We start from the raw sequence: 25,647 nt of genomic DNA on the forward strand, positions 1-25,647 counted from the left end.
AGCACAGGAAATAAAACTGCAGGACAGGGAGCGCCGCTGACGCACCTGGAGAGACAATTATCGAATCAAGGGTAATTAAATGGTGCAAAGTGACAAAGTGACCCGTCTGTGTCTGGGGAGGGACAGGGAAGGTTTCCACTGCAACACAGCTCTGAAACCACAGCGAGCAGAAAATACAGATTAGGCACCTCAAACATGCAAATTGTCTTTTAAAAGTCTTTTGTATTAGGCACTTACCTATAACACGGTGGCAAACCGAGATATTTCCATTTCACCACATTAAGCAGAGAATGAAGTTCAGCGAGATAAAGATTTAGCAGTCTAAGAACAAAACTTGTGGGGAAATAATTCCTCATGGGATCACAGGGTAGTTTGTGTTGGAAGATATTACAGCACATCTCATTCTAAATGGGACCTTCCACTGTCCCAGGCTGCTCCAGAAACTTCAAGGGAAGTTTCTTCTCAGTGTCCCACCCAAACCTGCCCTCCTTGTAGGAGATCAAGGGCTGGAATAACACCCCTTGGTTTTGTCTTTGTGCCTGTGCACCCACATTGTAACAACGAGTGGATGAAAAGGAGGAGGGGAGTTTTGATTTCTGAGTACCAATTTTATGGTGCATGGGTGGATTTTGCTGAGAATAGAAAAGTGATTTTTTAATTTATTTTTGAATCAGGAATATCAGCACTTCCTGCTTTTATAAAGTTCTGTTCCACTTTTCCAGGCCTCACATTGTAAGAGCTGAGCATACTCTGACATCAAACTGAAAAAGAATCAGGCAAAATACAACTGATTCAAAGAGGACTTTCTGCCTTTATTACCTTCTGGACAAGCATGGCTGATGCCCCATCATCAAAACAGTCAAACTGCAACAAAACAGGAGAAAACATGGTTCTGGTCCACAAGATCCAAACTCCAAGAGGAAAACAAAGATGGAGAGTCACATTTTACAGGCATAATTAGAGCAAACACTTGGAAAAATAAAGTCAGCAGAAAGTGATTTGTCAAAACCAGTTACAGTTTTAATATAAAAAGGTTTAGTCCAGTCATAAGCTTAATTATTCAAATGAAAATGAGTAGTGGAACTGAAATCTTGAAGAAGATGATTCTGTTTCAACATCAAGCTTTTTTTTGGGTGACAAACAGAGTCAGAATACACCTGTGCACACCCAGGGTTGCCAAAAACCATCAGACATGAGATTTCCTGAGGCAAATCTTCTGTGATGGCACAGCCTGGGGGGAGTTGAGCTGATTTTTGGCTAATTTACACCCAGGTGTAGCTATGTACAGTCTCCAAGGATTCAGTGACTGAAATACCTTCTCACTCTCTGTGGACACTCCTGGACTCTCCCACCAGTGGAGAATTTTGCACATAGTGTATTATCACATCACATCTGCAGACATAGATATTTAGATTTGGATGGTGTAAGTTTAGCACCTCTCAGGAGTACTAAATTCAAGCTAAAACAGCCTAAAAGTTGTGTAAAGAAAATACTGATAACCGTCACAATTATCCTGAAAAACAAAAAAACCTCACCAAAACCCAAAATAACTATGTACACCCATGCCAATTGTAGCTTCTGAGAAAAAAAAATGAAATGGCATGTAAAAAAAAAATAATACCTTGAAGAATAACATTGCAAACTGTTATTCATTCTGCCAGGAAGATACAGTAATATCTGCTTACAAACGGAAAAGACTGAGAAAGAAAACATCTCTCCTTAGGGCAAATGAAGTTAAACAATTCTAGCAAACTATAGCAAAAAAGGGGAAGTGTTTGCCCTAAATTAACACAAAAGGCAAGCTGGAAGAAAGATGGCAACTGGATTTTTGTCGGCCTCTTCTTATACAGTAACTTCCAGGAAGAGCTTGGAGTATATTACTATTAATTGGAAAAATAATCACTAACACCCAATCTTCCTACCAAATCACATTACCTCTAGAAGGGTTTTGGTCTTTTAATACCTAATCTAAGGCTTTGTGCCTACATCTGACAATTGGGAACTTGTTTGATGAACAGGAATTGGAAAAAGCAAATACTGGTCAGTTGGCAGAGGGTTTGCAGGCCCTGGGGTGTCACAAGGTTGGAATTCTTTCAGCTGCATTTTGCTGACTGCAGGCAGCAATTCTGCTTCCAGACTCTCCCACAGGCATTTACTCCTGTTCTCAGTTACCTTAGTCTTTAACAAACCCCTATTTTTGTTTCCAAACCTTTCACTTGAAGCTGTTCTCTCAGATTAATTCCTTTGAAACCATGGAAAAAAAGGGGTTTTTTTTGACTTCAGATAATTTCAACTCATGTTCTGCCATTTTTTTTTAAGTTAACAGAGCTATGAATGAGTTAAGGCACCCAAATGCCCAGAAAAAAAAAAAAAAAATACCTTGGGCTAAATACAATGAAGTGTTCAGCAGTCATTTAATTGCACAATCATCTCCCTAATTTGTAGCATAATGCTGCCAATGTCTTTAGGGATTCTAAAATACAAATATTAGAAACTCTGCAACTGTGACTGACAAGGCATCAACAAGACATTCCCAAGGTTCATTCTGGATTCCTGGCTCCTCAATGTAACTGCTACTCCTAATGTAATTAGCATTTAGCAGCAAGATCAGCATGTTCTAAGAATGAAATAAATATTCACACAATCAATACTAATGGTTCAAAAGCTCAAACACATTATTGAAATCAATAAATTTCCAATCTTTCTTCTGTCAATCCAAGATTGCAGAAACGAGACCCTTGGCAACAACATTCACAGCTCTCAGGACCACAGGAGTTTCTGCACATGAATTTTAGGCCTGGAGGTTTCTTGTCTGTGGTGCCTGTGAGGTGTTTTACTGTGTTCGAAGCTGGTAGTCTGTAAAAGGGAAAAAAAACCAACAAAAATCCAATTTTAGTGATTTGTCTCATTCAAAGGACTAAAGCAGAGCAGCAAGGTGGGATAAATGATAAAATATCTTCTTGTTTAATGTATATTAATAAAAGAAGATGTAAATATCAATAAAACACTGAGGGGGGAATAGCCTTCAAGGGAAAGAGGGAAGGGTTAGATGGGATATGAGGAATAAATTGTTTCTCATATCTGCAATTCTGCCTCACAGCTGGGGCTGCCCCTGGAATGCCCAAGGCCAGGCTGGGCAGGGCTGGGAGCACCTGGGACAGTGGGAGGTGACCCTGCCATGGCAGGGCTGGAACAAGATGAGCTTTAAGGTCCCTTCCCACCCAAACCAGTCTGGGATTCAACAATTCTATAAAATAAAAACCCCAACAAAACCAAACCCCACCATTTTTGCTTGCTAAAAATCAAGTACTTTTTACTAGACAGTGTCTTACACATTTTAAAGCTGGCAGAATGATATGTGTGTGTGAGCACACTGCTAATTATGTGTTTGTTTTTAAATTTCCCAAATTCCAGCTCAATTAGAAAATCCTTGAACAGCATTACCACTCTACCCCAATGGGTCTTTGATTAACACATGAAAAGGGATTAGAAAAGAAACAGTGTGGTTTAATTTACTGTGTATCTAAACCAGATAGTTTCATATTCAAAAATTCACTATGTAGGTGAATTCTGGAGAAACAAAATATTCCCCTCCTCTCACCTCCATTCTGGGTGATGTACCTCACCCAGGGCAGAGCCTGGTAGCCACTCTTCTCAATTATCTTTAAGTAACGAACCTGCAAAAAAAGATCTGTGAGATATAAAGCCTCCCATGCTGACAAAGCAGCATTTAGCAAAAAAGAAAAGCAAAAATCCCCAACCCTTTTATGGGTAAAAATTTTCTGGTGGATAAAACTGAACAGGAATCATCAAGATGAGAAACACCTCGTGTGTTAGAGCCCAGCATGTGAATTTATCTGCATTTCTGTTTTCAATCACTGACCTGGATTCCTGAAGTGGTGAAATAGGGAATCTCAAACTTTACACTGATGGGAGGTTTGCCTTCCTTGTCTTCAGCTTCAACACTTGGAAGTCCAAAGTGAGCTCTCATCAGGTATTCTTTTCCACCCTATCCAAAAGAGACAATTGTTTTTTTTCTTAAAACAAAAAATAAAAAACTTGCAACGATACAAGTAATTTTCTTAATGTCAAACTGCTGAACTCCACTATTCATTCCAGCTCTTCTCCAGGGCTTCAAAGTGACATGTATTTTTATTTTTTAAATTATTTTTTTTTTAAAATGCAGATCCAGCCTGAGGCATAATTCATTTTCTTCCAGCCTCATACTCAGAAATTGAGATTAAATAGTGACACACAGCTGCAGTATCACACCATTAGCAGTGGACAGAGCTCATGTTCATGGAACCACCCAAGAAGCAGAGCCTGACAAAACTCAAACAGCTGCTGCTAAAGCCAGGCCAAGGATTACACCACCCAGAGACATCACTCAAAAATCTGCTCTCTGCCCAGGCTCTGAAAAAATATCCAACTGAAACAAATATAAACAACATCTATTAGCAAATTTCAATCTTTCATCCATGAAAAAAGAGGAAGAGTTCACTGCTACTTGTCTGATACCAACAGGATTTCCTTTAGGCAGAGTTTAAATGTGAATGGAATATCAGTGTTAAGTCATTATTACACTCTTTGGTGGTAAGAGTAAAAAACAACACTTACTGGGAAAGATTTAATGGACCAGACAATTTCACTGTTCTCTGGAACCCATTTGACACTTCCAACAGTGGTTTTAAACTTTGGCGAGTCTGCATCATTTGGAACTGGGATGTGAATCTCCACATTGTTGGCAGTTGATCTACGCTTAAATTGACTTTTTGCCTAAAACAATCAAGCAGAAAAGCAGAGTTTAAGTATTTCCATGATGCTGGTGAGCTCAGAGAGCTGAGAGACACCCAGCTCCCCTCCACCCCAACCTGCATGCTGAGAACCAGAACTGGAACTGAGATCATAACTGACAAATGAAGTCTTCAAAGGTGTCTAAGTCCCACAGAAATGCTGAATACTTGTACAAAAATGTACAAGCTTTGAAAACAAACAAAAGAAGACTAAAATGAGCCATAATTATTTAAGGATGTCTGACCTTGATCATGTACTCGATGCGGCTGTGGGAATGTTTCTCAATCACAGATTCAATCCAGATCAGGGGCTTTACCTGGTGGTGGAAAAAAACAGCACAGCTCTGAGATTTAAAATGTTGCTTTCCCTGAAAGCTACACTCAGTATGTGAACCACACAGAAAATGCAGCCTGGGGTATTCAAAATGACAGAATTGTGGTTTTTAAGAAATAATTATACAAATGAGCAAGCACTGATGTATCAATGAGCAAATGTACAAGAATTATAGGTTTAAAATGTATGTCTCAGATTAATCCCTAATAACAAACAATTGCATCAGAAAATATTTTATAGTTTTATAAAATATTTTTATAAATATTTTATAAATATTTGTAAATATATAAGTATTTATATTTATATAAATATTTAAATGGGGACTGAACTACTTCTTTGCTATAGACCTTCTCTAGATTGAATTTTTTTGACTTTTCTTTATCACCATGGCTGGCATACCCCAATAAAACTAAGTGCCATAAATACTGTTGTTAACAAGCACAATTAATTGTTATACTGATATTATGTAGTTAGATTAAAAACATAGTATCTCAAAAACAGTTTCAACAGCAGTTGAAAATACAGAGATTTATTGCTAAGTGAAATCTAAACTTCCTTCTTCCTCCAGAAGGAGTGAGCACCAAGTTTTGCTATTAACAGTTGACTCAAAAACCCATGGTTTAGGAGAAAAAAAAAGAAGGGAAAGCTGTTGTGGCTACAATCTAAACCATTCTCATTTTAAACAGGCAGAGCTCCAGACTCACGTGGGTGTTGAGGCGATAGGACATGAGCTCAAACTCCCCATCGGGGGGGATGAACGAGATTGTCCGGTCGTTCTCGAAGCGAGAGAGACGAACGCACTGGTGGAACTTCACATCTTCCAGTTCTACTGATTTACTCTTCCCACCTAGCAGAAAACACACAGGTCACACAAACCATGGCTCAAATCTCAGCAGAGCACAGCTGCTGCCTGCTGACATTCTTTCCTTTTAGCCAATTTCCAGGATCAGGGCAGTGCTGGGCACTGCTGAGGTTCCTCAAACCCTGAGATCAGTTTTGGACCCCTCAAAACAAGGACAGCATTGAGGGGCTGGAGTGTGTCCAGAAAAGGAAACGGAGCTGGGGAAGGGGCTGGAGCACAAAGAGCAGCTGAGGGAGCTGGGGGGACTCAGCCTGGAGCAAAGGAGGTTCATGGAGCCTTCTCACTCTCCACAACTCCCTGACAGGAGGATGGAGCCAGGTGGGGTCAGGCTCTGCTCCCAGGCAACACAGAACAGCACAAGAGGAAATGGCCTCAAGCTGTGCCACTGGAGGTTTAGGTTGTACTTTAGGAAATATTTTTCACTGAAAGGATGGCCATGCCTTGGCACAGGCTGCCCAGGGCACTGGTGGGGTCACCAGCCCTGGAAGTGTCCAAATCCCTGGGGACATGGCTTAGTGCTGAACACTAACAGTGATGCTGCTCAGCAGTTGGACCTTGTGATTTTAGAGGGCTTTTCCAACCTCCAAGATTCTGTGATCCCAAACCTCAAGACTGCAGACAGAACCTGATGATTGTGATGACAACACTCACGGCCTGTGTTATCAAAGAGAACTTTGTCATTCAGCCCAAGGCGCAGCTCTGGCATTCCTGACAGGAAAACTCTCATTTTAATGGATCCAACGATCTCACTCCGCAGCACGTTCCCGTTGGCACTGACCTGAACAAAGATGAAGAGGAAGGTGAGACATCTCTGATGGGGGATCTTGTGACCTCTCCCACCCCATCCCCATGCCCTGGGATTTCCTGGATGCGTTTCTTATGAGGAATTAATCCAGTAGAGTAAATTAAATCAGGGATGTGAAGCAGCACAGACAGAGGATCAAAGGACACACCAAAAATCAGCAATACACACAATTAAAGCATTATTTGTACTGGATTTCCTTGGGGGAACTTATGAGTGCCACAGCACACCATCCATAATCAGACTTTCTATTGCAGGTTTTTGTACAAAAAGCCCTTTCTAACACTTCCTACTACAATTCTCACACAAAAGTTAAACTGCAAAGTACCCACCAAAAGGTTAACTGACTCTATGACATCCAGGAACACCTCATTTTTCCTGTATTTTATCCCTTCTGATCTCCATGAAACAGCATTTGTAACAGTGGCAGGCGGGCGTGGGGCTCCAGTTTCAAGTTTGTGGCCTTCCTGAGTGATGTACCTTCACAATCCCAAAAAAATGGCATGGAAAAAGAAAAGAAAATTAATATTTTTGATCATTAGAACACATTGAAACATTTGTTTGCTATGAAAAAAGAGTCAAAACACTCCTTTGTTACTGTTGAGTGATACTTACTCTTGTAAAATTTTACTATCAGTGGTTTGTGGATAACCAAAATCCATAAGCTCATCTAACAACTCATAAATAATAACAAAATTATCCCTAATGCTCTCTTCTTCCAACTCCTTGAAATATTCAGAAAAAACCTGAAATGCAATAAGAGGAGGGAGAGGGAGAAGAAGGACATTAAATGAGGCAGCACAGCACATGCAGATGACCTTTCTTAAGAAGAAAATAATAATCTAAAACATCTAAAATAATAATCTTGTAAAGTTCCAACCCCATACTGCCCAAACAGCATTTTGCTCAGATCAGCCCCAAGAAAACACCACAATTAAAACACATACAGAGAATTCTAGAAGAAACTATTATGAAAAATATTTATTCTGGAGAAAATATTTTTCTCAGCAGGTACAGATGAACCAAATACAGATCCTGTGTTTGGTTCATGCACCAATTCACAATCTCCTGCAGGTGCTCAGCTCTTGTGCAACCATTACAGCACCTGCCCCATCCTCTGCCTACACAGCTACAAAATATCAGTGTCCTTATCAGATAGTTCTACAAAACAATCAAATATAAAATAAAAATGCTATTACTGAAGTTCTTAAAAAATGTGAAAGCTCTATGCACTTCTATTTAGACAGAACACAAAGGTTGCTTTTGAAATATACTCACCTGAACTACTTTATATAAAAATGAAAACACCAGTGATACACAAGCATTTTTCTTGGAAGTTGCAACAACTGATGAAGAATGTTCAGGAATGTGCATTTTAAAAAAAAGTTTATTAAGTGCATTTTAAAAAGCCTAATTTTAGGTAAATAGAGTTGTCTAGAGGAATTATGCTTTAACTACTTAACAGTAGATATGATCTAAGGAGATATGAAGATAAACATTCAGGAAGTCATTAATTAGAGTAAAATTAAAACACTTTCTGGACCTTTTGCTGCTGGTGCATATTACACTATGTAAAGCACAAAAAGCCCTTATTAATATAACCAACTTTACTGAATATAGGCTTTTTATACCACTTCACCCATTCTCCAACTTGCATTTTGACATTAAAAAACCAAATTAGCAGTCTCTGGCATGGTCAGCACATGTGCAGCACAAAGGATACGATACAGGTTGTTGTGTTTAATCCACATGAAACGAACTCCCCCATGTGCTAGGATAGGAGAAAGCGTCCCCTCTTCTTCCTTTTCCATAAGGATTGGCATAAAATGTTCCACCTCTGACATGTCCACATCTCCACGGTAATTCCGACAGATCAGAACCTATACAGAAAGCAACCAAATCCTTTTTTCTCTTCCATAAAGACGTTCTCATGCAAGACACAAAAATGCGTGAAAGGCCGCTGTAAAATCATCCAGCTTCCCTCGAGCCTCACTCACTGCATTTACACAATGCTGAAATACTTTGCCGATCAGAACGAATACCAGCATTTAAGTGCAAAGTCATGTTTTCCAGACTTATCCTTCCCCTGTTCCTGTTCGCACTCTCACAACGATTTTAGGAGAGGAAAACAAACTGCTCTGAGGCAAAGCAGCTACAACAGCGGCAGAGATGAATTACCGGGGATGCCGCCTCACCTCGCCCTACCGGCGAGGGGCTCCAGGCCACACTGCCCTGTGCCCGCCCAGGGGGAAGCGGAACCCCCGCAGCCCCCGCAGCCTTCCCGGGGCAGCAGAACCCCCGCTCGGCTCCGGGCCTCACCTTCCCCTTCAGGTCCAGCACATAGACGGCGCTGGCCGACATCGCCCCGGCCGGGCCGCGTCCCGCCCGCCTTCCGCTTCCCCTTCCGCGGGAAGTGACGGCACGGCCGCGCCCGGCTGCGCGCAGCGATCCGCGCCGTGCGGCGGAAGGGCACCATGAGGGAACGGCTTCGTTAAGTAGTCCCGGCGTGTTTTCCCTCGGGATTGTCCCGGTGGCGCTGACACGGCCCCGGGGCTGTCCCGGCCCGCCCAGGCTGAGGTGGGGCCCGGACACACGCTGAGCACCAGGGCTCGGAACCTCATCCGGATTTAAGCGGCGCCTTACGAGTTCGATCATTATATATATCAATCCCTCAGAGGGGTAAAAATCAAACTCCACACTCCCCGTTTCATGCGTATATCAGCACCAAAAAAAGGGATGAAAGCAGCGTTTTAATAAATTAAATAGAATTTACAAGTTGCAGCAGACCCCTCAGAGAGAGCTCAAGATGGAAATGATACCATACCATTGATACCCAAGATAGAAATGATACTGTTGATACTCAAGATAGAAATGATACTGTTGATACTCAAGATAGAAATGACACTGTTTTCCACAAAAATCAGATTCAGCACCCGGTACACAGCAAGCCAGTAATTACACACTCGACAGACATGCTGATTATTTATTTCAGAGTTGCACAAGCCTGGATGCTCGGTGGGATCCCAGAAATCCAGCACATCAGCTATGAAAACCTGGACATCACTCAGAGCTTGTTGGTTGCTCTCTATTCCATGGATTAAACCTCCCTTCTTGCTGGTTAGGCTTGAAAGTATACAAAGATCAAATATCAAGGAATATCCTTTCATAAAACAATTTTACATAGTTCACATTTTGCAGCGTGGCCTCTGACAGAACTTGATAGATAGTACTTATACAATTCACATAATAGAGAAACTTAAGTAATGTGAGCCTGTCAGACACTTCACCTCAAAGAGGGAGAACTGTTAGAACCAAAGAAATAAAGGAATGTTTTCCATCTGGCTCACAGCAATTAGTTTTGGCCTTAATCTCACTATAAATACTAAGAAAAACCAGCCCTCTGCATCAACATAAACCAGAGCTCCTCAGCCCAGAGGAGACACTGCTGCGTGTTTGGTTTTAAAAAACAAGTCTATAAAATAAGACAGTATAAAGTCATAAAAGCTCAGAAGATGTATTCGACAATATGGAGAAAAGACAGGTTTACATGGCAACCCTGCTTGATACAAACAAAACACAACTCCAGCTCCAGAGCCATGAAAAGCAGCCTGGTCATTTAGTCCAGCTGACTTTGGGAATGTCGTAATGCTCAGTCAGAGTATCCAAGTGCCTGTTGAAGTCCTGCGGGAGGAAGAGACAAAAAACGGGTGCTGACATTACCAAGCTGAACCACAACCTCCCCTGCGTCCCGGCTTGTGTTTGACAAGGCGGAACAGCTCCTTCAGCCCAACAATAAACACGCTGGCCTGAGGAGCTCGGGATGGTTTTGCTCACCTCCACTCTCTGCTTGTGGGTTTTCGATGCTTTCTTCAGGATCCGCTCCATTTGCTGTAGGAAACACAGAAGGGCCGGTCACTCGCAGCCCCCTCAGCGGCCTCACCCCGGGGCTCACGGGGGTTTTTAAAGCCTTACCCGCTTCTCCTGCATCTTCTCGTAGGCCACCTGCGCCGGGGTCCGCTTGTCCAGCCCGCGCTTCTTCTCCTCCTCCTGCTTCTTGCTGCTCACGATCTGCTCCAGGATCTGGGCCTTGTCCTTCGCCTTCTTCTTCTTCCTGCGGAGAGCGCCCGGTCAGCGCTCAGCCCCGGGGCTGTGTGCCCCCTCCTCACCCCCCGTTCTCCCGGCCCCTCCTCACCGCCCCCCGTTCTCCCCCGGTTCCCCCCGTCTCCCTCACCGTTTACCGGCCCCCAGGGCCCCGCCGCTGCCCTTCAGCCGCAGCGGGCCGCGCTGCACCGCCTCGTAATCCGCCATGGCGGAACGGCCGCGCCCGCGCCCCCTGCCGGCACCGCCGCAACTGCGCGGCCGAGGCTGAGAGCCGCGCTCGAGCCCCGCCCGGCCGCTCCGTGAGGGGAACCGGGGCTGCTGTGAGGGGAACCGGGGCTGCCGTGAGCCGCCTTGCCACCTCCGTGAGGGAAACCGGCCCCTCCGTGAGGGGAACAGGGGCTGCCGTGAGCCGCCTTGCCACCTCCGTGAGGGAAACCGGCCCCTCCGTGAGGGGAACCGGGGCTGCCATGAACCGCCTTGCACCTCCGTGTGGGGAACCGGCCCCTCCGTGAGGGGAACAGGGGCTGCCATGGACCGCCTTGCACCTCCGTGAGGGGAACCGGCCCCTCCATAAGGGGAACCGGGAACGACCCCCGTCCGGCCCCTCCGTGAGGGGATCCGGTGGTGAGCCAAGTCCCGAGTTATCTCCGTGAGGGGAACCGAAGCAGGACTTGCAAAATGTGGATGTTTTTAACAGTGTGCATTAAAGGAAAATACTGGCACAGGCTGCCTAGGACAGTGGTGAAGTCACCATCTCTGGAAGTGTTCAAAAAACATGTGGATGTGGCACTTGGGGACATGGTACAGTGGTGACTTTGGCAGTGCTGCATTAATGATCTAAAAGGGCTTTTCCAACCTTTATAATTCTGACCCTATAAAACGTGAGAAGGAAAGGAGAGGCTACCAAATTTCCATCATTTGATGTTAAATTTTAAAGAAGGAAAACACTACTAACACTTTTCAATTAATTCCCCATATCTGAAGGCATGAAAAAGCAGGGTCCTCTGGGTGTACCTGCAGCTAAAGGGCACTAATGAGCAGCTATTACTTATTTGGCTAAATCCTGTAACCCGAGTCTTCGTGGTGCACACAGGAGACGGGTGAATGCTGCTGGATAAGAGCCTCAAGCAGCCAGACTAAAGATTTGATGAAATGCTCCTATTATGATACTTTGCAGCCTGTACAAGTTGGTTACCTGATCCTCTGCTGTACCTGAGCCTCATTGTTGCAGCTTTTAATAACTGAATATCCAGACGACCTTTAAAGGTGCCTTTGAGGAAAGAACTGACAAGAGTCAGTATTCCCAGCTCAAAATGGGCAACAAGCAAACCATTTTCACTCAAGAGCAACTGGATGCATATCAGGTATTAAGAAAACTAAATGGCTGTTTGGGCAGGGCATTGAAAAATGGCAAAGGTATTGCTGGGTTTTTTAAAACAACATATTTTAAAAATTAGTAAGCAGATGTACTGAATTGCAGCAAAGATTTTAGGAACATAGTTTGGTTTTTACAGCAAAAGGAAGGGTTATAAGGTATGCCTAATTGTATGCCAAAAAGAAATCTTTAAGGCTTACACATAAACTACAGTATAACTTCATTTAAGTCACTGCATGGGAAAAGTTTGGGCCAATGCATGCTAAAAACTGTCATTTTGTGTTGTACTTTTTATTTCATAGGACTGCACATTTTTCACAAGGAAAGAAATTCTGAGGTCAGTCTTCTGTATGCATGTTGTGGATAAGGGCAGAGATTGCTGTAAAGGCGGGTTACAGATGGGGTAATGTATTTTTAAGATAATTTTAAAATGGATTTACTCAAATTTAAAGTGATACTTTGGGGCCATCTGACCATTTTTTGTGGCTTTTTTCATTTTCATAAACTGAGTCAGAATTCTAAATTTTATTTTAATGTACTAGTCTCTCTTTATTTATTTGAAATAAATGTAATGAGTTATGTCTTAGTGGCAGTGACATCCTCAGTTCTCTCACAGGGTTTTCAGACAGTTGCTTCAATGTGTACTGTTATCCTCTGGAATACTTTGCTGATTGTGCCAAGTTTTCTTCATGTTTTCTTGTAAATGATTAAAATGCTCCAAGATGCATTTTTCTCGTTGAACTCCCTATTTAATTTCTGGCCAAAGGATCTGATAAAGGCAGGATCAGGTGGGACTGAGAGTCCTCACTGAAAACATGTTCTCCTCTCCTAAACGTTTGGCTGCATGTCCTGTGTAAGCATTTTAGTTCTGTAATGAAGCTTTGTATTTTTCACCAGTTCCACTATGTCGCTTGTTTTAATAACGGTTGTTCCAACAAAAACATTCAGTTACTTAGTGTCTGATCTCCATCTGGTAATGGACACAAAGTGTGAAAAATGAGGTGGAAAAGCAAACCAGCTTGTTGTCTGAAGTCTCAAGAGCCAAGAAGGCTTTCTGTCTGTCTCAGGCTGTTTCACAGGTACCGAGACCTGGCCCCGCAGCTCGTTCCCCTTGACTACTCGGCCAAACCAGCCGTGACACTCCCCTACGAGCTCATCAGCAGCATGCCAGAGCTCAAGGTACCCACACACGACTCGAGTGACTCATTGCAGCTTCATCTACCCTTTCTGAATAATTCATCCAGGACTAATTGCTGGGAGGCTGCCAGAGAAATAAATTTGGGCTATCAAAGTAAAAAACTCTTTCTGGAAGCTTCTAGTAATTCCCAGAAAACACAGCACAAAGGTGAAACTGGGTGTGGCTGTGTCTGCTTCTGACGCAGCATTAGACAAGAACTTAGAGGCAGAAAGGGGAGGAATTGCCAAAAAGGTGTTTCAACAAAAATAATCTCGCTCCACTTGCCTTGCCTGCAGTGAAATCAATGCTGGTAGGTGCAGAGGGGGGCATATGTGGCCCGAAGTTTAGAGTCCGACTAGCTGAGGGCGAAAGGCCGACGCCCCTCTGCAATTCCCGGCCAGCACCCTTCGGTGTCTGAGGGCCTTGGGCTGTGCTGGCTGCGGACTGGCTCACACCGCTGGTATTGGAGAGGAACGGAGCTGACCATTTCCCGGGGGTTAAACATTGGTTTATTGAAGGTGTTGTGGGATCCAAACACGGGGAAACCAACTGGGAAGAAGTTTCTCCATAGGGGGTGAAACAGGATTATAAAGGAGGGGTGCAGAGGGGGGCGTACGTGGCCCAAGTTTAGAGTCCGACTAGCTGAGGGCGAAAGGCCGACGCCCCTCTGCAATTCCTGGCCAGCGCCCTTCGGCGTCTGAGGGCCTCGGGCTGTGCTGGCTGCGGACTGGCTTACCCTGCTGGTATTGGAGAGGAACGGAGCTGACCATTTCCCGGGGGATAAACATCGGTTTATTGAAGGTGTTGCGGGATCCAAACGCGGGGAAACCAACCGGGAAAAAGTTTTTTCATAGGGGGTGAAACAGGATTATAAAGGAGGGGGGGTGGGTACAGGCGGAACCAATCGGGAAAGGTGAGGGGATGAACTTCACAGAACTGACACTCCATGGAGACCAATAATCAAAAGGTAAAGGAGGTGTCCTGGGACCCCAGCCAACCACCATCTCCAGAGAGGAGAAGGTTCTCGAAACCTGGGAGGAGAAAGGGGGTGATTGACTGGACCTAGGGAGGAAACAACTTTCACTTATAAGGGAAACCAGGGGAGGAGCAATTACACATCGGCAACTCTGAATAGCGGTTACTATAGCAACTTAGCTGACAGGCTAGCAGTGGCGGGAAAAACTGGGGGAACGAAACCATTTTACACATAATAGGGGAGAACAATACATAAATTGGGGGAATAACACAAGAAACTTAACAACACACTACAACAGGTAGGGATGACCTTGCCCTGCTCCTGTGCTGTTTCCCAGGACAACCCATTCCGGCAGCGCATAGCTGAGGTGTTCTCCGAGCACGGCGACGGCAACATGACTTTGGATGATTTCCTGGACATGTTTTCTGTGCTAAGTGAAATGGCTCCCCGAGACTTGAAGGCTTATTATGCTTTTAAAATTTATGGTGAGTGAGACATGCATAAAAAGTAAGTGGGGAAATCCTGCAGCTTCGTGTAGGGCTGCAAAATCCTTGCTTTGTCAGCATTGATGGCTTCTAGGTTCCATTTAACTGCACTTGAATGTTTGTTCTCCCTCCTCTAAAAACTTCTGGTTTTCTTTATCCTTTTGTCTCTAATTTATTTGGTATTAAGATTTACTACCAAATTTACAACTTGAAATTATCTGCAGTTTTCAAGAGCTGATAAACATGAAGAAATATTTCTGTCTGAGAGGCTGCTTGGAAAAGGGGATTTGGGTCCCCATGAATCTGTAGGGTGGATTTGGGAGGAGGAGGTAGGGAAGAACACTGCAGGCTTTTTTCCTCCAAAGACAAATGTAAAGATTTTTAAAATGTGTATTTACAGTTACTTTATGATCAGCTAAAGACAAACAATCTATCAGACCAACACAATCTTGCTGGATTGATTTAATGATGGCTAGGCTATGTTCAGCCATTAAACCTCTTACAGTTGTTACCCTGATGTATGAAAAGGAAAAATTAAGAGGTTTTTATTTTGTAACTAATTTCTTTTACAAATACATGGAGGTAACTTAATTTCTGATTTGAGAGTTCTGCTGATGAAAATCCATCACAGCCTGAGAACCAAGCCCTTCTATTGGGTCTTGGCAAACCACCATGTAAAATGATGACTTTTGTCACTTGAAATTAACTTTCTCTCCTTTGTCAGACTTCAACAACGATGATTACATATGCAAATCAGACCTAGCGAAAACTGTTAACAAATTAACCCGGAATGAACTGACCCCAGAAGAAGTCAGCCTGGTGTGTGAGAAGGTGATTTTTGAGGCTGATGTGGACAACGATGGCAAACTGTCCTTGGCAGACTTTCAGCATATGATTGTACGAGCTCCAGATTTCCTCAGGTAATATTTGCTTTGAATTTCTAGCACAAAATTCTCTTGGTTTCCTTGTCAGAAGCCTCTGAAGTGTGTGTTTATATCTCCTCAGTGTTTGCAGATCACCACTCTTCTGTGGCAGGTTCTAGTAGAGCTGCCCACTGCAAACACTGCAAAAATAAATGGTTGAAAAAGCCTGGAGGCTTCTTTGAACTTCCAAAGCACTTTTTACATGATAGAATGTCCTTGTAACTTAAAAAGTTACTATTAGCACTTAGGCTGCATTGATAAATACATGAGATTTGCTCACTCAGTGTTTAACATAGTGTTAATGTGGTTTCTTACACAAACCAGCACTCAAATCTTGCATTTATTTCATGTACCCCATCTTTGCAAATGCTTTCAAAAATAAAGTTTCCAGTTTATCACAGAGCCCTACAATTAACTGTAGTAAATCCTTTAAACAGTGATGCATAAGTGATCATGATTTCCTTTTTTTAACAGCACCTTTCATATTCGAATCTGAATTTAATCAGCCTCGAGGATGGGAGAGCTTCTGGGACTTTCAACAACCATTACTTCACTTGAAATTATCAGCCATGAGAGGGGCAGAGGACAACTTCTGGTAACTGAACCACTCAGAGGTTCACTGAACCACTATCTTTAATTTTTCTCTTTAAAAGGAACAATTCATTAAGCTCTTCATCAGGATTTCACTGTAATTTAGCAAAATGTCTACTCCCCACCCTCAGCTAGAGCAAACCTGGCCTGGACAGTCAGAAGGGAAGTATTTTTCTTAAAGTTTAGATACCACCAGGAAGTAAAGAAACTTGTATCAAACTATAACCTCTAAAAATTCACCCAAAAATGCCTTAACCAGTGAAAAAATCCCTTTAGTTTCAAAAGCATCAGTAACTCCTCTGGTAATTTATGATCTTAATAAATGGTCCAATGAATCAGTTCCTGAAGTATTCTCCCATAGTTCAAGATTTACAATGACAAAGTCAGCAGTTTAGACAAAAGTCTAGCCCAGGTCCTGTCCCTCTTGTCCATTTTCAGAAATCCCCTATTTTCCACACCCACCAAGGTCCCTACACACAAATGATGAATAAGACTAAAAACCTGAGTTTGTAAAATTCTCTTTTCATAAGAAGTTTATTTATGCAGTGCTTAGGGTCCTGTACAAGAGAGTAAAAACAGACATACTGTAATAAACAACAGTTTTGTTTTAATACAAACATGAAAATCAATGAGAAGTGTTTAAGAAAGCAGTTGTAATGTGGGAAGGGTGGCAGCCAAAAGTGATCATTGGAAAAATACAATTTACATTAATTTTTACAAATTTTGGGATGTGTTAAATTCCCTTCAAACAAAGTCCTAAGTCCCAACTCACACTCAACGTAGAGCAGATGATTCCTGCAGAAAGGCTGGAGAGACCAGTTAACCAGCCAGTTAATTACCTTTATTAACCACAGAAACTCTGGGGATCAGTAAGGATGGGAATAAGGCAGCCTGGAACACTCAGACTGCAGTTCCATTCACATTCCTTTGAACAGATCTTTACTTAAGCTAGAAATGACACATGTTAGTTATCATTTTTCCCCATCCTCACACAGCTGTTTGTGCAATCCCCTGGCAAGTCCAAGAGAAGAAGAAATCATGGCAGTTTTGAGCATGATCATCAGCCAAACACACCACCACAAAAACCCCTCAGCAATCATCAGGGAGATGATCAGCATCTCACAGGAAAGGAGAAACCAAAGAATTTTCAGCAGCAGTAAAGAGACTTACAATAATCCATAGGATTTATAAATCTGAGGCTGGAAGTCTGAAGCTGGCAGAAGGTTCTGATGGCAGGAAACATGAGCTGTGCCTGTCAGCACAGGACAAAGATGACACAGGTGTTAAATAAGTGTTAAAAGCAGCTCCACCATTTATTGACAGGCTGACTGACAGGTCTCTGACCACTATGCAATGTTCTGCAACCAGCCTCAAAAATAAGGTCAACCACAGAATTCCATGATACTCATTGAAATAAGGGAATTTGAGGACATGCTCAAAAATGGGTTTGTTTCTCTACAAAACAAATGTTAATCAATTACTTGACATTTTAGTGGTATTCAGACACTGAGAATGTGTAGTAAGCACAGTTAGTTTTGCAGACCTACTTCAATTCCTCAGTTTTACAGGTTTTGTACCCAATTTGTGATTTTTTTCCTCCTTAGTTAAAGAAAGCTTAGACACAAGTAGATTAAGTATGTATTTACAGAGTACCTCTCTGACAATTGCATTTTCCATTACATTCACACTTAATAAACACAGTAATTGAATGATGTGATGGAAACACACTGTACTTCTAGATTTGATGCCTGTGTTTGGTGCCACACAGCTAAACCCATGTGCAGTGCAGTGTCTTTAAGCTTTTCCTCTCTTACACTTGCATTTTAGGTTTCCTGTTGCTTACACAGATTTAATGTCTGTGTAGAGAAGTACAGTGATGGCTGTAGTCACAGTAACTGCATGAGACTTCCTGAGATCAAGCAATAATGTTGTTGTTCACAAACCCAACCATTTCAAAAGAAATAATGTCATAATTAGGTACATAAACACATGCAACAACCAGCATAAGTTTAAACAGAAGGTATTCACATACAAAGAATTCTGAATGCAAGAGTAACTTCAGGTTTAGAAAATGAGTGAAAAATCACAATACCATCCTTCAGGTTTTACCCACGTGTAAATGAATATGGTTTGTTTTCCCAGCTTGGGATGAGTTATTGATATAGTCCACAGGCAAGAACCAGCATCATGGCAGAGCCATGGAATCAAGTCAGATAAACACCAATTTTTTCCAGTCACTCTGAAAAATAAATCAGGCTCAGCATCTGGCTGTATAAAGCACAATGCAGATGCAAGACAATCCACAGTTATGACTAAGCCAGAAGCAAATTGTTACAGAGTTATGTAGGAAATTCAGCCTGTCTTATCACCACCCCAGTTGTGCCTCAATCATTACTTGAAACACACAAAAAAAATCTTTAAAAAACATCCTTAGCTCAAGACAGAGGTGCTGCTTGTCCAGTCTACAGGTCTGTGTTACCTACACTCTGTCTAGAAGCCTCCTCAGTAACTTAGCATGGTTTTATCCTACAATTACATCTATGTATAAATCCCCTACAGGGCATGTTCAAGTCCTCATGCTAAAAAAGCCACAAGTAAACAAAGAACCAAACCATCATAAGGTTTTGGTTAGAGGAAAGCTTTAATCAGGACAGAGATCATCTAAATGCATCTAAAATGCATTTCTATAAACCAGCAACTTACAGAGTGAAATCTTTTTCCATTTTGGAACAGGCAGTATTCCTGTTGGGCCCAATTGCATGCTGCAGATTTATACAGTTTAATTGTGAATCCAACAGATATTTAACCACAGCAACACTTATTAGCACTACTCTGAGGCCCAGAGTTCAATACCACAAACTCAAAAGAAAACCAAACTGGTGAGTAAATTCCACAACTTCAAAATCAACTTGGATTTTACCCTTAAGTGCAGTTGTCAATGTAAACAAAGGCAGTTGCAGTTCCAGGGAGCTGCAGGACACAGCTGGTGTGTTCCCTGGTCAGGCACACATCCCTGCAGGCCCTGGCACAGTGATGCTCCTGCTGCCTCCTCCTGTCAGTGCAACCCAGAGGCAGCCCTGCAGCCCCTGCAGCAGCTGTGCTGGCTCTGGCCTTGCACACACAGCAATGTCCTGGCCTGGCTCTGTGGGACGGTGACACAGCCTGTTCTGGGAGGGCTGGCTGTGCTCTGCACAAGCTGTGAGCACAATGATGCTGCAGTGACCAACACCCAGCACAAGAGAGCCTCACTCACAAAGTGTTCTGGTGTGCAACATTGATTTGCAAATGTGAGCAGGTGTGCACGGGAACACAGGACTGGCAGCAGTGCAAGACGTTTCTTTGTCATGATTTAAAACTGCCATGATAGGTCTGGAGTCATTCCCAGCTGCAGAGTGGTAAAGCCACCCATTGTAAGGTGCCAGGTTTTGTGTGAGTGTCCCTGCCTGACTCTGGTTCTCCAAGAACAGATGACAGATCATCTGGACAGGACTCAGTGTAGCCATCAGCTCCTGATAAACATGTCTGAATGTCTGGAGTACTTAATTAAGCACAGTCAAGTCTAACATGGATGAATTACCAATGGTAAGGACCCTTTCTATGTACAGCACACATTCTTTTCTTAAAAAAATAGAGATTCCTTTGAGGAGAATTTTTTTAAAACATCAATTGTACTTGTGGATTGTCTAGAGTAACCCAGCTGAGTAAGAGACAGGCAGATAAAGGAGTTTCTCTGTAGCAGAAAAGAGGTGGAGCTGCAGAAAGCTCCGTGGGGAGGCATCAGCCTGCACTGCTCACCTGGGTGCATTTCTGGGATGTTCTCATGCCACTGCTCAGTGTGCAGCTCATGTACCATCAATGCACATCTGTACTTCATCAACAGTGGCATTTAAGTTTCTTATTTTGATCACAACCTCATCTTTCTAAACTGGATACATGACAGATACAAATGAAGGCTGAAGCAATGGTGCTGCATCCCAGGTCACGTGTGATCTGTTCTTCCTCTGCTAGACAATACACATGCCCAGTGGCAATCTGACAAAAATAAACTTGTTTCATCTCCAAAACTGAAGAGTCAGACAATTACCAAAATAAGCCATTTCTTATTCAGATGGTCACAGAGTGACAAGGTATGGTGGGAGCACTAAGTCCACAGAAAGAGGAAACCTCACTTAGCACAGGCACAGTCCAGCTCGGATTAAGGCCGTGTCCCTCACAGAAGAACACATCGGAAAAAGCTGCTTTTCTTTTGCTGCTCTTGTGTGATTTTGACTCCCTGGTTGCTGCCTTGAGGGCTATTGCCTTCCTAAAGATGGAAAGAATATCCAGTTACTTATTTATACTTAACAGATTCTTCCATCCATACTCATCTGGTCACTCTTAACCAAGCCTGACATCCACAAGAACCTTTCCCACAATCAGTAAGAGGCTTCACTCATTTATCTCAGTCTTACACCAGCCATGACAAAAAACTGGAAAACTGCACCTGCAGCTTTTGGCTTCACCCAGCTCACACTGTGCCTAGGCCTCAGCTTCCATCAACTCAAAGACAGCTGAGAGTAAAAACCAACAAATTACAGGGCATGGCTGGCTCTTGTTGGAAGGCTTAGGAATCATCAGCAAGACCCAAAATGTCCCATGGCATCAGTTCATGTCTGGTCACATGAAGGTGGAAATATCAGTAAGAGCAGAAAGAGCCTTCATTAGCTTTATTTCATATTCCTTAAGGAACAATCCAACATCATTGTGCTTTTATTTGTTGTAAAAACACAACCCAGGACATTCATGCAAAGATTATCCAAAACCATTAATTCTTTACCTATCCTTAAACAGTTTGAAGTTTCTACCCTGAAGTATGATGTCTGCCTCCTCTATCTCTAATTTAGATGATTTTCAGACTGCAAGAGTGACAAGTATCATTAAACTGCTCTACCCCTAACTGACTTTTGATAAAACAAATAACAGATAATTTTATTTAGAAAACCTCAACCATTACAGCTAATTCCTGAAATGCAGAGACGGCCAACATCAAAGCCCAGCTTGACAAACTAAAAATAAATTTCTAGAACTTTCAGGGATCCTTCATAAAAGAGACTATGACACATTTTTTATACAGTGTGAAACAGTTCTTGCAATGTGGCTTTTGGTTTGCTTTTTTTTCCCTATTTAAATCCAGCATGGATGAAATCAAAGTTACTCACCAACTTTTTGTCCATTTTTGCTTTGATATCTCTTGCAAGAGTGAAAAATGCCTGTGACAAGTCAAACAGTTCAGTGTTACAGGGTATAAAATATTTTCTAACAGTTTTGTATAGCAATAAGCTGCCTTCCCAAGTTTTAACATGCTATATAAGAACATTAGTTTTTCAGTATTTTTCCCTCTGCTCCGGGTTTTAATGCTCCTTCTGTAGCTCCACAACCTTCTTTGTGAGCCCCAAAGCCCCAGTGGCACCCCCAGGCAGGGTCTGTGCTGCAGGAAATGCAGAACAACCCATCTGTGGCTTCTGCACCCCAGCAGCATGGAGAGCTGCCCACACTGCTGCTCTGCACAGGGACAATAAATAAATAAATCCAGGAGAAAGGCATCAGTACTCACATTCTCTATGTTTATATTTGCTTTTGCACTGGTCTCCATGAATTTAATCCCGAAACTTGCAGCAAGCTGAACAAAAGCAGATTGCACATTAGCTGAACAATTGCAGGAACAGCTCCAAACACAGCCCTGGGCACAGCATCTGTCCCTGCTGCCAGCAGAGCTGGGCATTTACGGCAAAAATGAGGAACTAAATCCCACTGGCATCTGTTCTCACTGGCCTTGCTCTGCTCTTTTACATTTAAACTTGCTCTTTTTTATTTCTTTCTTGCATAGATACCTTGTCAGTCTCACAACAACCACAGTGCAGAAAAAAAACTCTGCCTAGACTCAGGAACATCTGAGATGAGAAAAGACAACCCCATCCACCTTGTCTCAGTGGCTTTCAGCCAAAACATGTTTTCTCCCTGTCCAACTCTAGATCCTTTTAGAATAGTCCCACTGCATCTGAGGGATAATTGACAGGAATCCTTAACACAGGTTGTGCTGTTGGTCCCAGTGGGGGAAGCTTTGCCATGGCAGCTTGGGGACAGTTCAGTTGTCCAGTTTTCGGCTGTTTGAAGGGCCTGGAAAGGCCCGGGGTGGCCTTGGGGCAGCCCGCGTATCAAAGGACGAGAAGAGGCTTCAGTTCTTCTTTCGGTCTCTGTGTTTATTAATTGTTTATCTAAAAGATTTTCTCTCGGCCCGACAGAGCTCTGCTCAGCAGCCAGCCATGAGCACACTGTGCTGCCCTCCGGACAGTCACCTATCTTTATACCCAAAGTTGCGTGTACAATATTTATCATTTTTCCCCAATACCTTTCCCCCTTATTGCCCAGTGCACTTTTAGTAATGACCAATCCCAAAGTGCCACCATCACCACAGAAGATGGAGGAGAAGAAGAAGGACAGGACACGCCCCAATTCCTCCATCTTACTTCTCTAAACCCCCCTGTACAGAAATCCTAAACCCTGTGTCTCACCCTCTAATTAACCAATCCCTTCACCATTCACCCCGGTGAAATCCTCCTGTCCTCATACAGGTGTCGTCTCCTGTGTAGGATCAAAGTGCAGCCACCAGACACTTCTGGAACATTCCAGGACTCCCGAGCCCCCCAAGGGTGCTCTCGGTGGCACCTCAGTCCTGAGGTGCTGAGATCCCACATTCAGTCACTCAGGGACACCCCTGGGGCACACAGCCAGCAGGGCAGGTTTGACACTCTGAAAAGCCCAAATCAAAACACACGGAAACCACAGCACTCACCTTCTCCCCTTGCTCTCTAGACACCTGTCTTTTGTCATTTGCATCACATTTGTTCCCCAGGATCATTTTTTCAACATCTGGAGAGGCGTGCTGAGACAAACACAGAGCAGAAACTTGGGCTTGGCTTTTGCAGACACACATTGTCAGGCAGGTGAGGCACCCACTGAGCACCCAACACAGAGATGAGAATCTTTCACAGATTTCCAGCCCCCTCCAACCCTTCTTCCCAGCACGTCACCTGCACCATGGCAGTTCTTGGATCAATTGTTGTGGAAATTGCCACATTTGGTGCCCCCAGAAGTACAGGAGCTACAGCCAAACAACAAATCGCCATCAGCCAAAGCATTCCAGAACTATTACTGACTCCCAGCCCACTTCTCTTGCAAGTACCCTGCAGCACACGACAAAGTGTAACTCTCCTGAAGCAGTTCAGCTTTAATTACTTTCAGAGGAAGAAATGACACCTTTAACAGGCAGTAATGAATAAAAAAAGAAATTACCTCTTCAATATTCCTCACCCAGTTCCGAATATTTTCAAAAGACTTTTCATTGGTGATGTCATACACTAGCATGATGCCCTAAAGGTAAAGAAAAATTGTTTATTAGTTAAAAGTTTATAGCAGAGAGGAGCAGTTTAACAGTGGCTATTTTTACCAACTGGTTCCCAGCTAATGGCAGTGAGATAAGGTGTGCAGGACATGTATTTATAGAGTGAAACATGGGGAAGCTGCCTTTGCAAAGTTTCAGATTTTCCCAATGTGGGAAATGGATTTATAGAGAGTTCTCAGGGCCTGACAGGAATCACACACAGTGTGCATCCCTGTGTAAACTCTGAGACAAGAAATGCTGACTTAGAAATACTATAGAATAGAACAGATATTGTGGAGAGAGAAATAGAACTAGAAAAGAAGTTTGAAAAGATGGTCTTGTAAATAAGACTAGATACTTTGGAGGAATAGAATTATGAAAGATATATTGCAGTGGGACCTATGAGGGGTAGTTTTAGTAAGGTATCTACAACATGGTGTGGTAAAAAGTTGATAAGCAAGAAACACTTATAGTGTATTGTAATTAGGAAATGGTTGGCTTCTGATTGTGATGGTGTGAATTATAACATCTGTATTGTCTCACCCTTCTCATGAGACTGAAAACTGAAGTTTTTAAAGCACCTCTCAGTTACCCCAACTCTAAGCCAAGCAAAGGGGGTTTGTTATCCACATCCCAGCACAGCTCCAGCAGCACCCGGAGCAGCAGAGCTGAGAGCTGCAGTCTGGCAGAGCCCCACGCTGGGAGGGCTCCAGAGGCAGCTGCGTTTATCCAGCACAGGATCCCGGCTGTGCCCCTACCATGGCTCCCCTGTAGTAGGCGGTGGTGATGGTCCGGAACCGCTCCTGCCCGGCCGTGTCCCTGCAACACAAACATTGCCTCAGCTCCCGCTAGCGCCACCACGAGCCTTACAGAAATCACATCAATAAACCAGCCTTCAGAGCACTAAAAAATGCCTTCTGGGTTCTAAAATAGCATAAACCACCGAGCAGCACACGCGGATGGGAACCGACCACATCCCCACGCACAGCACGGAGCGGCAGAGGAGCCTTACCAGATCTGCAGCTTGATTCTCTTGCCATCGAGTTCTATCGTTCTGATTTTAAAGTCGATTCCTGAAAGGAGAACCAATTCCTTTACTCCCGGCTCCCGCCGAAAGGGGGGGAATTTGTTCCAAACAATTTGGATTGTTTGCCAAACCCAGCGGCTTTGCCCTCAATTCCGCTGCTCCGTGTCCCGTCCTCAGCGCTCCCAGCACCGACCGGAGCGGCCCCGCATGGAGATCCCGCCGGGGACCGGCAGCGAACCGGGCCGGCATAGCAGCGAACCGAGCCCCGCATGACAGCGAACCCGCCTCGCATAGCAGCGAACTGAGCCCGCCACGGCAGCGAACCGGGCCCGCATGACAGCGAACCCGCCTCGCATAGCAGCGAACCGGCCCCGCACAGCAGAGAACCGGGCCCCGCATAACAGCGAACCCGCGGCGGTGCCGGTGCCGCGGGCGATCCCCGCGCGGTGCACGGCACGGCACAGCACAGCACAGCACGGCACGGCACAGCACAGCACAGCACAGCACGGCACAGCACGGCACAGCACAGCGCGGTGCGGGCGGCGCTCACCGATGGTGGAGATGAAGGTGGCGTTGAAGGCGTCCTCGGAGAAGCGGAACAGCGCGCAGGTCTTGCCCACGCCCGAGTCGCCGATCAGCAGCAGCTTGAACAGGTAGTCGTAGGTCTTCGCCATGTTGGTGGGCACCGGCCCCGCCCACCACACGCTCATTGGTCCAGCCCGGCGGAGAGCGCACGGAGCCGGCACGCCATTGGCGGGCGGCTCTGACGCGGATGCAAACA

General features: G+C 43.9%; 4 protein-coding genes across 4 annotated transcripts; 1 reads left to right on the forward strand and 3 right to left on the reverse strand.

Moving 5' to 3' along the window:
- Positions 1–791: 791 nt before the first annotated feature.
- AP1M1 (adaptor related protein complex 1 subunit mu 1) lies at positions 792–9,267 on the reverse strand. Its single transcript, XM_005495206.4, has 12 exons — positions 9,111–9,267; positions 8,515–8,671; positions 8,070–8,137; positions 7,407–7,537; positions 7,124–7,271; positions 6,641–6,767; positions 5,832–5,974; positions 5,039–5,110; positions 4,618–4,776; positions 3,884–4,009; positions 3,602–3,677; positions 792–2,856 (listed from the first exon to the last, which is right to left on the reverse strand). Exons 1-12 carry the CDS (start codon positions 9,150–9,152, stop codon positions 2,834–2,836), a joined length of 1,272 nt encoding a protein of 423 aa, XP_005495263.1. The 5' UTR covers positions 9,153–9,267; the 3' UTR covers positions 792–2,833.
- A 255-nt stretch (positions 9,268–9,522) lies between these two features.
- Positions 9,523–11,178, reverse strand: FAM32A (family with sequence similarity 32 member A). Its single transcript, XM_074528884.1, has 4 exons — positions 11,023–11,178; positions 10,764–10,902; positions 10,626–10,679; positions 9,523–10,472 (listed from the first exon to the last, which is right to left on the reverse strand). The coding sequence occupies exons 1-4, from the start codon at positions 11,097–11,099 to the stop codon at positions 10,404–10,406; spliced, it is 339 nt and encodes a 112-aa protein (XP_074384985.1). The 5' UTR covers positions 11,100–11,178; the 3' UTR covers positions 9,523–10,403.
- Positions 11,179–11,436: 258 nt separating this feature from the next.
- Positions 11,437–20,031, forward strand: CIB3 (calcium and integrin binding family member 3). Its single transcript, XM_005495207.4, has 6 exons — positions 11,437–12,256; positions 12,570–12,604; positions 13,335–13,446; positions 14,758–14,905; positions 15,630–15,825; positions 16,303–20,031. The coding sequence occupies exons 1-6, from the start codon at positions 12,206–12,208 to the stop codon at positions 16,322–16,324; spliced, it is 564 nt and encodes a 187-aa protein (XP_005495264.2). The 5' UTR covers positions 11,437–12,205; the 3' UTR covers positions 16,325–20,031.
- Positions 16,966–25,577, reverse strand: RAB8A (RAB8A, member RAS oncogene family). Its single transcript, XM_005495209.4, has 8 exons — positions 25,417–25,577; positions 24,852–24,912; positions 24,598–24,658; positions 23,752–23,829; positions 23,252–23,341; positions 22,013–22,078; positions 21,618–21,668; positions 16,966–20,722 (listed from the first exon to the last, which is right to left on the reverse strand). The coding sequence occupies exons 1-8, from the start codon at positions 25,574–25,576 to the stop codon at positions 20,630–20,632; spliced, it is 660 nt and encodes a 219-aa protein (XP_005495266.2). The 5' UTR covers position 25,577; the 3' UTR covers positions 16,966–20,629.
- Positions 25,578–25,647: the final 70 nt, after the last annotated feature.

The sequence above is a fragment of the Zonotrichia albicollis genome, chromosome 29, assembly GCF_047830755.1.
Source record: "Zonotrichia albicollis isolate bZonAlb1 chromosome 29, bZonAlb1.hap1, whole genome shotgun sequence".
Taxonomy (NCBI): Eukaryota; Metazoa; Chordata; class Aves; order Passeriformes; family Passerellidae; genus Zonotrichia; species Zonotrichia albicollis.

Coding starts and splice junctions, on each gene's coding strand:
- AP1M1 (XM_005495206.4), bottom strand. CDS start 9,152: ATGTCGGCCAGCGCCGTCTATGTGCTGGACCTGAAGGGGAAG. Junction 6,768..7,123: donor TAGAGTCAGTTAACCTTTTG/GTGGGTACTTTG, acceptor ATCTTTGTTCAG/GTCAGTGCCAACGGGAACGT. Junction 5,975..6,640: donor TCTCTTTGATAACACAGGCC/GTGAGTGTTGTC, acceptor GTTTTCTGCTAG/GTGGGAAGAGTAAATCAGTA.
- FAM32A (XM_074528884.1), bottom strand. CDS start 11,099: ATGGCGGATTACGAGGCGGTGCAGCGCGGCCCGCTGCGGCTGAAGGGC. Junction 10,903..11,022: donor GCCCTGGGGGCCGGTAAACG/GTGAGGGAGACG, acceptor CGCTCTCCGCAG/GAAGAAGAAGAAGGCGAAGG. Junction 10,473..10,625: donor CCCACAAGCAGAGAGTGGAG/GTGAGCAAAACC, acceptor TTCCTCCCGCAG/GACTTCAACAGGCACTTGGA.
- CIB3 (XM_005495207.4), top strand. CDS start 12,206: ATGGGCAACAAGCAAACCATTTTCACTCAAGAGCAACTGGATGCATAT. Junction 14,906..15,629: donor TTATGCTTTTAAAATTTATG/GTGAGTGAGACA, acceptor CTCCTTTGTCAG/ACTTCAACAACGATGATTAC. Junction 15,826..16,302: donor CGAGCTCCAGATTTCCTCAG/GTAATATTTGCT, acceptor TTTTTTTAACAG/CACCTTTCATATTCGAATCT.
- RAB8A (XM_005495209.4), bottom strand. CDS start 25,576: ATGAGCGTGTGGTGGGCGGGGCCGGTGCCCACCAACATGGCGAAGACC. Junction 24,913..25,416: donor CACCTTCATCTCCACCATCG/GTGAGCGCCGCC, acceptor TTCTCCTTTCAG/GAATCGACTTTAAAATCAGA. Junction 24,659..24,851: donor AGAATCAAGCTGCAGATCTG/GTAAGGCTCCTC, acceptor TTTGTGTTGCAG/GGACACGGCCGGGCAGGAGC.